We start from the raw sequence: 14,224 nt of genomic DNA on the forward strand, positions 1-14,224 counted from the left end.
GGGACCGAAAGAAACAGACAAAATGGTGGACGAAGTGGCCCCACTTCGCGTAAATACTAGCTCAAATACCTGGAAAAGGATGCAGGGCATTGTTTTATGAAATAAGATAGTTCTTAAGAATTTCAACTACATTAAGTGAGGTATATCTCATTGGTTCAGAGTTGGGTATGTGGCGTCGTCTCCCTCCGTTGCAGTTGATAACGCGCGCACGGTTTATTTCGTCTTCATGTGTGTCAGCCAGTCAGGTTGAACTAACAAGAACTCGCTACCCTTATGTCAGGAGAGGACAGTATTCACAGGTACGAGGTTATGGATGGAATTCGTATGCCCCTAGATTAGCTCTGGGTCAAACTTGTCAATAAGTCACTTATTTCTTACGTTTGGTTTAACTCGAGCAAAAATTATACTTTCTTGCAACTCCATCTTTTCGGCATATAAACTCCATTTCTGAAGTGAGCCATGTGTGATCTAGATTCTCTCCAAAAAACAATATCTGGAGAAAGGGCAAAGTCAGGGCAAATATTAATGTTTGGGTTAATTTGGGGGTTGGTGGGAGAGGGGGAGAGGGGAGGGGTTTGTTTTCCTGTGAATTATATTGAAGCCACCATTCCCCCCTTGTTTATTGAAGAGATTGTTCAATGCAAAAACCACTAATGAGATCATGGCCTTGTGATTCAAGCAAGACATGAATTCATGATTTTTTCTCTTCAAGGTAATTTCAGCTTGCTATCTCATTTCCTTAGTTTGATTTGCTTGGCAAAGTATAATGAGTGTAACCATGAACTGGGGGCAGGGAGGGTGGGGTGAAGCTCGGGGGATACTAACCTATACAGGCCTATACTGGGATGTGCCGCTGGTTAGGGTATGGTGTTTGGTCCTGCTGCCCTGAACAGGGTATATAATTTCAAGCGAGTCTGTCCTAATCACGGTCTGGACCCATCCACGGGTATGGCTGCAAGACTGTCGTCGAGTATTTAGCAAATCTGAAATCGGTAACATTCATCAGTATTTATTTAGCAGGTCATCAGTCAACATTAGATCATTTTCAAGACAAGATGTTAACATTGTCAGGGTTTCAAATCCCTAGTGGTACCCCTATACCCAAACATGAGTTAAGTACCCCCTCCGGCCCCCCAACCCGCTACCCAGGCCATGAACATTCATGTGAACACAAGTTATTGCCACTCATCACATATTGGACATTTGACATTTGTTTATATTTATCTGGTGCAAACAAGCAAGGAGCTTGGAAAAACAAGAAGATATACTGGAAGCTATTCTGGCCACATGGACTAACAGTCAATAAACACTTTTGAATTCCAAACACTTGTCATGTTTGCATCAGGTAATGTCAGAAGATGTCATCGGATATTTCAATTGTTAGTTAATTTTCATGTTTAAATTTTATTTTATATTTTCTACTGGATTAAGTTCATCCTGTCTAATAAAGAGAAAAGTACAATAAATTATATCCAAGGCTACTAGTCATATGCATGTTGTATAGTGAATGTTGATCACCACATTAGCGAGTTCGGTGGAGAGTGGTTGTCGTGAAATTTTGCTTTTTTGTTTGTAGGTCACTGATGAAGACATTAAAGTTTTTGAGAGTTTGATACCTTCAAGAGTAGTAACAGATCCACATGAAATAGGTCCATATAATGTTGACTGGCTCAATATGGTGAGGTAAGTAAGTAAGCTCTGGTTTTTATGACTTGATGCTACCATCTTGTAAATTTTATAAAGGTTTTTTTGTCTACGCAATTTTGCAACTTCTTAAGTTGTGTAAATAACTGTGAGGGTCTTTCTTCTATTTAATCTTTCAACCACAGTTTAAGGTGGCCGAATACAGTTTTTTAGTGTACAGGTGTTAGAAGACGTTATTTGGAAACTATGTACTTCTGGGCGCCCAAAATTGGCATGGTGTAAGACTAACTAAGAAAGAATGGATTTTTGTACGTCTTGTCGAGCTAAGTACCGTTTCCCTTGCAACGCAGCGAACTATTAAACGTCCATATATTGTAGGTTTCCTTTATTTTTAGAAAATGTACTCATTTATCTCCTGTAAATATTGATTTTGCATTTTAATGTTTTGTGAAGATACCCTCTGTTAGATTTAGGTTTCTCTTTGTAGGCGAGTTACGCTTTTAGGGAACTATTTTCATGCCAAATTTTACGAAATTATAATGAGCAGTTCCTTAGAAAACAGTTCATTTCCACGAAAACAACCAGTCGCAATTTTTTGGTCAAATGCGCATGCGTGGCTTTAATTGGGTTTCATGGCAAAGTTGAAAAGCATGCAAAAGGTCTCGGTGAATGACTTTTTTGCTCGGATAGAAAAGAGAAAGAGTCCAGAAACAAGAAACTTAGTTATTTAGGATCAAAACTTACCTTTATTATCCATTTCATGTGAAATTGAGGGATCACTTTATCGACCGCTGTATTTACGTACCACAACCCTAGCGCGCGCCTAATAGCATCACTAACAGAATCTGTAAAGCGCGCGCAAACTGTGTTCGGCCACCTTAAATAATATATCATCCTCCATGAGTATACTATGAACTCACAATATGACCAACTCTCAGTTGGCCTGATAGCTCAGTTGATAGAGCACTGCACCGGCATTGCAGAGGTCATGAGATCGAATCCTGTTCAAGCCTGAATTCTTTCCAGGCTTTCTTTTTGCAATTCAGCTGAAGTTGTGTAAATAACTGCGAGGGTCTTTCTTCTATTTGATCTTTCAGCCACAGTTCACATATATGTTTCATACATTCATATACAGAAAAAAAATATAGAAGTTTGTGAGAACCCCAGGGGGTTAGTGATAGACATGTAGCCTATAAGTTACTGTCAGATTAGTCCTATATTTTTGTAACTTTAGTGGGTTTGGTCCTATATTTTCAGGTCGTTGTATATTCTTATATTTTTGGACCCCTAAAGCGCTTGACATCCTGTAATAAAATTTATAAACATAAACATTCAGTTTGTATTGTTGATCTTCATTATCACTGAATCCTTTTGTATATTCAGCATGGGATTTGTTTGGGTTCTTTTTTCTCTCTCACTTCTCATAAAGACATGAAAAATGTCTTGTGATTTCTTGAATAATGGAGGGTATAATTAGCTGCATGGTGATTTATCTCTGTCCAATCCAGTGGACTGAACAAAACTTTTTGCTCATATTTTGGAGATGTTTCTGATAAATTGTTAGTTAAATAGGTGTTTTACAGACCTTGATTCATATATTATTATATTTTAAAACACAGGGGAACCAGTACAGTTCTACTTAAACCAAAGACCACCAAAGAAGTTTCAGAAATTCTAGCTTACTGTAACTCCCGAAGGTTAGTGTTATTGTTTCTTGACCTGAGCTGTTTATTGAAATGCACAATTGTTGTACGTGTCTTTATGATGTCACTCTTAAAAGTGTGTTAACTTCAATGTGATACATTCCATTTTATAACTGGATGCTCTGCATTCCACATTATGCATAATGTCTGTTCTTTGTGGTTTTAGATTAGCTGTGGTCCCTCAAGGTGGAAATACTGGCTTAGTCGGTAACGTGAATCTAAGATATGTCAGAAATAATTGATATTTTAAAAATTATTAATAAGCATGCTTCATGCATATATAAGGTAATCTTTAATGTACATCTTGTTCTACCGGTATGTGTCGTATGGAAGTCAGCTAAGTTTGTGTCCTTTGTAAAATTAAATGTTTGTTACAGATCAAAGCTGGTTTTAGGTCAAACATGTTCTTAGCCTAGATTAAACTGCTGATTTGCATTTAACCTAAGGTAAAATATATACTCAATGTAGTAGCCTTGGTTAGTGTTACTTTGTAGTACTGTAAGGTACTAGCTAGCTGTAGTAGCACTTGAGGATTAAACTTGACAAACAAAATGATTCAAACTGGCTATCCCACGAGGATGGCTGAGGAGCTAAACTCAGAGCTCAGGTCACTTTCAGGTTTATTTTATTTCCATGTTTCAGAAACATAATAATACAAAAATAAACAAGAAACAAATGTGGAGGCTTGTGAACAAAAACCCAGTGGGTTGTAAGACGTTCGCACACTTAATCTGGGAACAGAATGTTTACTTATAATCTACTTGGTGAACATTACTTGATGGAGAGTAGGCTTCAAACAAAATAAGAAAAAAAGATGAAAGAGGACAAAAAAAAAAGGGAAAAAAAGGAGTTGATCTAACCAGGAAGTCATTTTTTGGCTTCAGATGTAAGGAAATGGGCTTTTAGTTTCTTTCGAAAGCACAGAGGAGATGAAGCATTCTTGATGCTTAGAGGTATGGTGTTCCATCTAGCAAGATGCTAAGTTATGTTCATGAAAACCAATCTAAATACCAAAAATGGTGACATTCTTTGCAACAATCAACAATAAAATTGCAAGCAAAGTTACCACTCAAAATTACCATTCTTTTTGCCTGAGATAATAATAATAAATTATTAGATATTTATATATGATACTTGCTCTTGTTTGTAGGTGGAAGTGTGCCAGTGTTTGATGAAATTATCCTATCCATGTCATTAATGAATCAAGTTTTAAGTTTTGATGATGTTTCAGGTAAATAAATTTTAGTACATTGTTCTGTATTTATACCAGTTAATTAAGGTAAAATTTGTGGAAGATACAGTATGACACTATTGTGGTTTTTAAAAATTATTGCAAAAAATTCCCTTTTTGTGAGAGAACCACTATTGTTGTCTTTTATAGCATTCCTCATTTTATTAGATTTTGGATGTCCTTGCAAGGAACTTAATATTAAAAAGACACCATTTGTGATTGAGTTACGCTATGTGAATGCTAACCTTGTAAAATTATTGCAAGAAAAAGGTTAATGTGTGATAATTAAATTATATGATTGTTAACATCATATCACATTTCAGGTATTCTTGTCTGCCAGGCTGGTTGCATTTTAGAATCTCTGGACAAAATGGTGGAGGAAAAAGGGTTTATAATGCCACTAGATTTAGGAGCAAAAGGAAGGTACTGGCTGTAGTTCAATGCTAATAATTTGATTACAGTCAGCAAGCTTGCTAGTGCAGAGGCTTGTGTTTTATTTGTTTTGTTATAACGGCAACTGGCTCAGAGAAATTACTGAATTACTGTATGCTGATTTGTAGCTCTGGACAGATGGCATTTTTTTTCTTAATTTTGCTTTCACCTAGAGCAAACTTACTCACTCCTGATTAGTGAAGCGTCGAAAATACTCGCTCTTGAGTATACTATATACTAGGAGCGAACAAGGAACAGTAAGCTTGCATTGCAGGTTATATCTTAAATGGTTTAGTATAACCTCCAGTCTTTAACTGCAAATATGATTCAGTCATTGGATATTTTTTTGATAATTAATTACATCTTTTGGCATAAGTTACCCAGAGCTAGTAGAGATTTCTTTCAGTTAAGTCTTTTAGCATGTATGAAGTGTGAACACATCTCTAGTATTTCGTGTAGTGGGCTTGTTTTCTTCTCCGAGGGAGGTAAACAAGCTGACTATGCAAAATACTAGAGACGCGAACAACTTTATACTGTACATGCTAAAAGACTTACCAGAAAGAGACCAGTCTGCTAGCAGGATAGGCATAAGTAAATGCTGGCCAGCACCGTACAGATAGGTATATCTGGTGTAATTTTTGGAGCACTGAGATCCATTTGGAACTCATCCAATGTGAACATTTAGCCTAAGAAGTAGCATACCGGTATCAAACACAATGAAGGGTGTTTCATCTGATCTCAGAACACTGAGAAATGGGTGGAGAAAATGAGGCACAACTTTGAAGCTTTTGGAAATTGGATGAAACACCCTTTCAAGTGTTTGATATAGTTTCTCAAATCATTAATAACTCCTGGAGAAATTTGAAGCAAAAGTTCACCAAATTTTATGATAATTAAGTTCACATTTTTAAACCTCCTTCATGATAATAATTTACTTTGTTTTCACCTCATGAATTATGAATTCCTTATTAACTTAATTTACTTGATTTATCTTTATGTTAAAATTTCAAGTATTAGCCAAAAAAATTTCAGTTAAAATAATAAATGTGTACAGTCGAACCTGTATATAACGGCCCTGTATTAAGCGGCCACCCTCTATTAAGCGGCCAGTTTTTAAAGTCCCGATTTTTCGCGCATACAAACGCTGTATTTGGTACCTGTATTAGGCGGCCACCTCTATTAAGCGGCCACGGCCACCCTGTAGCAGTCCTATGTTTGTCTTTCTTTGTTATTTTTACTTATATTAAGCGGCCACACTTGAATGGAAAAGCCATATACACAGTACCATGGATAACAGGAATTTTCGCTGGAAGTGTCGAGGTGCCAAACACACGTGTCCCACTTGTTTAAGTCGCTGCAATTTTTACCGTATTCCTATTTTAACTTGAAGAATTGTGTTATATATTGTGTTACTTTTAATTAGCAACAACATTAGACAACGCCCAGTGAGTATTTTTAGTGATCCTGTATTAAGCGGCCACCTGTATTAAGCGGCCAGTTCCTCAAGTCCCGAGGGTGGCCGCTATATATAGGTTCGACTGTATTATTGTTTGTCCGTGTAACCAGTCGACCTCATTGCCTGATAAGACTAGCAGTAAGCAGTCTAAACGCCATGATTTACAACTCAAAGTGACTACATTGTGAGGCAAACAATAATACACATTACTATAATTGTATCTAACGCAACGAACAACAACAACCTCTTTCTCTACATTTCAGTTGCTTTCATTAACTGAATATTTTCGTTATTAAATTAGTGAGAAAAACAAACTACTATTTTGATTTTTAAAGTTTAAGCCTCAAAATAAAAAAATAGATGTATGGAGCTTATTTTAATATAGAATGAGTCTGTTATTAAATTAGTTAACAAATAGATTCCATTTTGCCGTGCGTCTGTACCCTGATAACGCACAGATGACGTCAAAACATGGTGAGAACAAAGAAGTACGCTACAAGCCGCAGGCAAGTAGTGTGACTGATGTTCTCACCACGTTTTGAAGTCCTCTGTGCTTTATCAGAGTACAGACCCATGGCAAAATGGAATCTATTTGTTTTATACAATAACCAAGATATTTCAACACATTTCATGAGCGAGCATCGCGTTGCCTGAGCTGTGTCAAAAACTTTCCAGCAAACTCTGTTTTAGACTACTACACGCATGCAATTGTGATCTTCCAAATTAGAGTATAATCCGAAAGAATTTCACTAACAATATTTTAAAAACTAACCTTTATTCCAGAAGGAAATCCTGACCCCAAAATATTACAGCATGCGATTTGTAATCGATTACTCGTCATTACCGGATTTCTATCGGCGACATATTTCGACAAATATTTTGCTTCCTTTTCACAACAAAGTTCCAGCTTTCCTATCCTGGTTGAGGTCACTCTCAGAACGATCTTTGTCCAATTTTTTATTGGGCAGTTTTCCTTTTCTGCGAAAATTTGCCTGTGTTTGTCTGCTACTCGCAAAAACAGTTTGCAAAACTTTGTTGACCAGTCGCTCTGGCTGGACTCTAGACTCTGATCACGTGCGCCGGTCACACCACTCCATGACGTCAATCGTGTGTCTATACTCTAATCACACACTCCTCTAGACCAATCAAAATGCAAGTTTTACACAGTTCATTGTATAAAGCTATATAATAGGTTGGAACAAATTTCAAAGTTAAATTCCCACTTAGCATTGTGTTCTACCAAGTCATATTTCAATTTTTAAAAATACTGAAATACTTTGGTTGTGTTTCTTTATTGTCCATGTAGTTGCCATATTGGTGGTAATATTGCTACCAATGCGGCTGGTTTGAGGTTGCTGAGGTATGGCTCCTTACATGGCAATGTCCTGGGCCTAGAAGCGGTAATTAATATTATAAATCATTAATTATGTATTTTGCAGATAAACTGAAGATAGTTCTAATTGCCTGTTATCATTTTTATCAGTTTCGCCCAACAATCTGCTGGTATCTGCTTTCCAATACAATATTAATGCTGGCTAATAGTTTTACTATTTCCGTCTCTTTTGCACCACATCCTTGAACCAAATACCCATGTTCTACTGGCTCCCCTTGTTGACTGCATATAGCCAGAAGGATAATTTTTACTGTAGTTTGAATTTCTTCATCGATTTTGGGAAGGGGGAAGAGGCCAAATAACTTGCTAGAAAACCATTTTATTTGATCACGAGTGAAAAGAAAATTTTTGACATGGTGGTGTAGGTAACTTTCCACTGACTGTTCCCCAAGGGCATTTGTTCAGCACAGTGCATACTTTCATTTGTTGGGCCCTGACTATTTTAAGAGGATAAATTTACCCAGTGAAATAACCACTAACTTATTCACTGGCACTGGTAATTAAAACCAGTTCTGTTTGTCCAGTTGTTGATAAAAAGTTTTTCTGAGGAATAATGTACCGCACAAGGGTAGAAATCAAACCACAAGCTAATAGTTACCAGACCAATGTGGGCTATCAATTTGAGTGGAATGTTTTACATCCATGTGTATTCTAGTGTTGCTGTTCCAAATTACATGTAGTTGAACATTTGCTCTAATTAAAATTCCTGACGTTTTATGGCAAAACAATCAACTGAAACTGAAACTGAATATAGTATCCTTATTTGTTATAATTGATAATCGTATGGTAATTCTGAAAGGAGGAATTATAATCTCATTATGGTTGCAGGTTCTTGCAGATGGTACAGTACTTGACTCTCTTTCCACAATGCGAAAAGACAACACAGGTTTGGTTTGGTCTCAGTTTTCTTTTGAAATTGAAATGTTGAAAGTTTTTATTGAACTCACAGTGATCCTTAAAACTTCAAATGATTTTTCAATATACCGGTATATCTTATAAATTAATAGCAGTTTCATGGAAATAATATTTTCTACAATCTTACAGAATTAGCTTTCCACAATTAAGAGTTTGAGTTCTGCTGAGTTCTAGTGTAGTTCAAGTTTGAGAAAAAGTATTTTGGGCTATAATTTATCATTGAAATTTATTATTCAACAATAAAACGGACTTGAACATTTGTAAACTCAGTGATATATTGTCTGTGGACATGCCTTTAATTACAGTTTAATTATATGCCCCATATGTGGTCTTTTTTCTTCCAGGATATGATGTTAAGCAGCTGTTTATTGGCTCAGAAGGCTCTTTAGGTGTAGTGACAGCTGCATCAATCCTTGTCCCTAGAAGACCAAAGGTCAGTTTTAAATGTGAGCCATAATTATTGACTTCAGCTATTTCCTTGTGATATTTTGACATAATGCTATTTAGTCTGTACATTTCAAATACATATATCATATTATCCACTCCCTCTTGGGGATTTTCAGGGATAATTTACAACACTGTGTGGGGGACTTTGCCAGACTGCTTGTGGCACAGTTAACAATAATGAAGTGATGAGTTGTGAATGCCCCCAAGGCGAATGTGAATTTTTGAGATAGACATTAGGGGTGGTGGTCACTGCCAGATATTTGTTATGTCCCTAGTAGTTCTTTTACGTCCCACAGATTATGTGAAAGTTCTGTGAGACAGGCCTACGGTTTATCATCCTTATCCGAGAAGACTAGAAAGTTTAACCATTTGCAAATGTCAGAGCAAAGGCAGCACTTTCTTCTCAATTATTTAAAGACCCTGACCCAAAAACAGATTGGATAGGGCTTCCATATCATTCACATACAAAATGCCGATTTCAGATCAATTTTTGTGCTAGAGCAATGCTGCCCTGCTTCAGTCTTAAAAGTGAATCATGACTTACTGGATAGGTTTTCGTAACACTTTCTTGAGTAGTGTGAACAGAGAAATGAACCGAAATGGAAGTCTACAACGAGGAGCGAGGATTGGATAAATTTCAAGTAGAAATATGGCAGTGGTTTTGGGCCACTTCTGTTTATCCTCTAGGGTGCTCCAATATGCTGGCAGGAATAAATACAAATCTTTGTAAGACCGTCAAGAATCATTCAAGATTCTTGACAATCTTGGCTGGAATATAATTTAAGGATCTTTTTTGGATCCCCAGTATCCTTAAAGAACTTTGAGGATCTTGGCAAGAATATTGAGGATGTTTAAAAATCTTTGAGGAGCTTAACAAGAAAGTATAAGGATCCTAGGATCCTCTAGGGTCCTGTTAGATCCTAGTAGGAATAAATAAAGATCTTTGTTAGACCCTCAAGGATCCTTCAAGATTCTTGAAGATCTTGACAGGAAAAAATAAAGATCTTTTTAGGATCCCAAGGATCCTTAAAGATCGTTGAGGATCTTGGCAAAAGGTTTGAAGATCTTTAAAGATCTTTGAATATTTTAGTAAATAAACGATCCTCACGGATCTTGCCTAAGATCTACGGTAAGATCTTAAAAGATCCTCATGGGGATCTTCAAGGATCTTTGAAGATCTTACAAAGATATCCACCAGGATGTACAATGGCATAAAGTGTTATTCAGCACAGTGTAGAGATACACCCTTAAGGTATTATTCCCTTAAGCCAGTCTTAGATGAAATAAGAAACATTCACAAATTTGTTCTATTCTACAAGCCATTATCCATTTTCCACAAGCTGCAGCTAAATCATTATAGGTTTATAGATGTAATCCAGTCATCAACTGAGAGGAGAAAAAAGGTTTTACACATTGTAGCATGAGATGCATGCATGCTGCTTAAGAATTTAAATGAATACTTTCTAACATATGCTCAACTCTTTTCTATTTAGTCAGTCAATGTTGCTTTCCTCGGTTGTAAGAACTTCTCAGATGTTCTCAATACATTCAAACTGGCAAGGAGTACATTGGAAGAAATTCTCTCAGGTATGTTTAAAATATATTTGGTGGACTTTTCTAGTATACAGGTGTTAGTAAGTGTTATTTGGAAACTATCAACTTCTGAGTGCACAAAATTAGCATGGTGCAAGATCAACTATTCTAAAAAGGGATGACTTTTATGCTTGTTGTTGAACTACACTGTAGGTCCCATTTCCACGGCAACAGAGCAAGCTATTGACCATCTACAAACAATAGTTTTCCTTAATTTTTAGGAAATGCACTCGTTAGATTTTTTCCATTTTTTGTCTCCAGAAAAACTCACAAAATACTGACATAATAACACTGCTCTCATGTAACTTTTACAGAGGGATCTTCTGTTAACATCTATTTTGTACTTTAATGTTTTGTGAAGATACCCTCTGTCAGATTTGGATTTTTGTTTGCAGGGAAGTTAATTACGCTTTTAGAGAACTACGGTATTGCTAAATTTCACGAAATTTTAACAAGCAGTTCCTTAGAAAACAGTTCATTTCCACTTAAACAACCAGTCACAATTTTTTTGTCAAATGTGCATGCGTGGCTTTTAATTGAGTTTATAGTAAAAGCGTGCAAAAGGCTTAGCTCTTCATGAAATTGCTAATTCTTAGTTCAGTGATGAAAGAAAAAGCGTTTTCCAAACGAGTCACTGGATTATTTTAAGAGCAAAACTCAGCTTTGTAATCCATTTGATATAAAATTAAGGGATCACTTTATCGACGCCATATTTTGCTTAGCACAACCCTAGCACACTTACTATCATCATTAAAAGAATGAACCTGTCAAGCGGGTGCAAACTGTGTTCGGCCACCTTAATATCTAGTGCTTTTCTGCATACTTTTTAAAAATGTATCAAATAATGTCAATACAGTTTTAAGTTTTCCATGTTGTTTCTTGCAGCATTTGAATTTCTAGATGACACTTGCATGCATCTTGTTGAAACACATCTAGGACTGCAAAATCCAATCAGTAAATGGCCATTTTATGTTCTTGTTGAGACATCTGGCTCCAGTGGAAATCATGATGAAGAGGTTGGTTGACTGAGTTCATCAAAATTTGTACATGCATGGAATTCTTTTGTTAGCATAAATGCAGACTGTGTTGGAAGGGGTCAAATACAGGGTCACAAATCTCTTGATCATATCCAAGGCAATAGTTTTCTCTGCTTTTGGTTTATTTTAAAGTCTCCCTGCATGAATCAACCTTATCATCAGTGGTTATAGAAAAGGTACACGTTGTCATTGAGTTTTTTCATTCCACAGTGAAAAATGTGAGGCAAAGGCCTTACACTAAGATTTATTATGTAAAGTGTTACATAGGCCACAGCACAAATATATCCAGTTTTTGATAAGTTTCTTTGTGAATTAAATTTTTATTTTTCATTTTGTAGAAAATAAATTTTTTCCTTGAAAAAGTTATGTCTGAGAACACTGCACAAGATGGAACTTTGGCCACAGATTTATCCAAGGTTAGTACATAAGTATACTTTTTTTGTTTGGTATTTGTTCTTTTGGTTTAGTTTGTATATATGTCAGTTAATAATAATTATAGTATACCTGCCAACTTTATCTGACTCAAAGGCGTGAGATTTTTATCCTGGGAGTGTCAGGAGTTTCGAAGACAATCCCAAGATTCCCAAAGATTTCCGAAGACATTCTGAATAATTCTGAAGCTCTCAAGAAAATGATTTTACTCCTTACAGATCTCCAAATATCAGAGATTTCAGGGAATATATAATTGTCATTTACTCATTTTACATTCCTTTGTCTTTTCGTTTCTTGCATTGGTTTAAGTCTACGTATTTTTGGAAAGTATGTCAGTTAAGGCTATAATAATTCTCATTTTTCAACCAGGTGCGAGAAATCGGTCCGTAAGCATGAGCTGGCGTGAGATCAAAGTTTTCAACCACAAGTGGAGACTCATGCCTTAGAATTGGCAGTTATATATTAGTCTTTAATAAAAAAAAAAAACAACTTCTAACAGATGCAAGAGTTTTACAATATTGCATATCAAAAAATAATAATTGTATACAAAAATAATAATTATAATAATAAAATTAAAAAAGATACAGTGCAAAAAATGTGACAACTGAAGATAAAAGGTATACAACATACTAGACTTACATACTACACACACCTTTTCTTTTTGATATGAAGATAAGAGCAGTGTGGGATCTACGGGAAAGAATAGCAGAGTCTTTGATGTTTTGTGGGACAGTCTACAAGGTAGCTAAAGAACTGGAACATTATTCATAATTATATCATTAGCTTTAATTTACTCATCAGTAACCATCACAAAATCAGTGGAATCATTTGCCAAACACCATACTAGGTAGAATGTCTAGTGACCAGTCTGTGTAGTAACTGGACTCACCTTTTTAGGGTTAAACTTCTAAAAAATAAGCCCTCATGTGAATTAACCAAATGAATATGAAATCATTGCAACTTAATTCAATGTGAATTGAAGCGAAAATAGTTCAAAATAAAGGAAATTAATGCAGAGGAAGAGTGGATATTTCTAAAAAAGCAAAAGAAAGAAAGAAAATTACAATGATGTAATAAAAATGTAGAGGTCTGTTATTCTTGTAAGGATTTTTTTTAATCAAAGTTGATGAGTTCAGAGATTTTTGTTTTATAGCTAGATCTATAACACAAGCAGACTAACTCTTTCCTTGTCAATTGTTTCCTATGATTATCTCTGTCACTTTCTCTTTTCTTTTTCAGTCAGATAGACATGTGCCAATTATTTAGGTGACCAGATAACATTCTGCCCACAAAATATTCAAATTATACGAGGTTAAGTTTTTTTCATTTAAGTGGTTTCTAGATTAAAGGGATTTTTTTGGACAATGACTTTTAAAGCATTTGCATTTGAGTTACAGTAGAGAATGACAAGAATAAACCTTACAATTTGGTCCTATTTACAAGCATGCACCATTCTCTGACTGATAAGATTGTCCTTTTTCCTTGCTGGTAGTATGACTTGTCACTGCCTTTGCCAAAGATGTATGAGCTTGTTTTACATATGAGGGAGAGACTTGGTGACTTGGTAACTAATGTTGTTGGATATGGACACCTTGGGGATGGTGAGTGTTATATTAATATTGTCATTAGAGAAAGACGAATTACAAATTAAGATCCTGGGTTATGAAAATGTTAACCCACTTGTCCGTGAAACATTTCTGTCAAAAGAAGCATTTTCAGTCAAACCACTCTCTTGGTTGGGATGACACTTGACTGTGGTGGGGTGGGGTGTCTTGTCATGGGCAGTACCCACAGATGGGTGGTGTTCGCTTATGAGAGGTGTCCACTTGTGAGAGGTGTCCCCTTACGGGCGAGGTCCACTTATGAGAGGTGTCCCCTTATGGGAGGTGTCCACTTATTAGAGGTATCCCCTTATGGGAGGTGTCCACTTATGTGAGGTAT

General features: G+C 36.0%; 1 protein-coding gene across 1 annotated transcript in view; it reads left to right on the top strand.

The window, feature by feature from the left end:
- The window catches only part of LOC146460949 (D-2-hydroxyglutarate dehydrogenase, mitochondrial-like), an 18,855-nt gene continuing 4,631 nt past the window's right edge, over positions 1-14,224 (top strand). Inside the window, exons 1-14 of the mRNA XM_085087755.1 lie at positions 1-299; positions 1,577-1,683; positions 3,264-3,341; positions 3,514-3,554; positions 4,498-4,578; positions 4,902-5,001; positions 7,773-7,866; positions 8,688-8,745; positions 9,119-9,207; positions 10,715-10,808; positions 11,700-11,830; positions 12,190-12,267; positions 12,956-13,024; positions 13,776-13,884. Coding sequence (XP_084943881.1) covers positions 168-299; positions 1,577-1,683; positions 3,264-3,341; positions 3,514-3,554; positions 4,498-4,578; positions 4,902-5,001; positions 7,773-7,866; positions 8,688-8,745; positions 9,119-9,207; positions 10,715-10,808; positions 11,700-11,830; positions 12,190-12,267; positions 12,956-13,024; positions 13,776-13,884 — 1,261 coding nt within the window. The 5' untranslated portion in view covers positions 1-167. The remainder of the gene's footprint in view (positions 300-1,576; positions 1,684-3,263; positions 3,342-3,513; positions 3,555-4,497; positions 4,579-4,901; positions 5,002-7,772; positions 7,867-8,687; positions 8,746-9,118; positions 9,208-10,714; positions 10,809-11,699; positions 11,831-12,189; positions 12,268-12,955; positions 13,025-13,775; positions 13,885-14,224) is intronic.

This window comes from Pavona decussata, unplaced genomic scaffold (genome assembly GCF_977016875.1).
Source record: "Pavona decussata unplaced genomic scaffold, jaPavDecu1.1 SCAFFOLD_207, whole genome shotgun sequence".
Classification (NCBI taxonomy): Eukaryota; Metazoa; Cnidaria; class Anthozoa; order Scleractinia; family Agariciidae; genus Pavona; species Pavona decussata.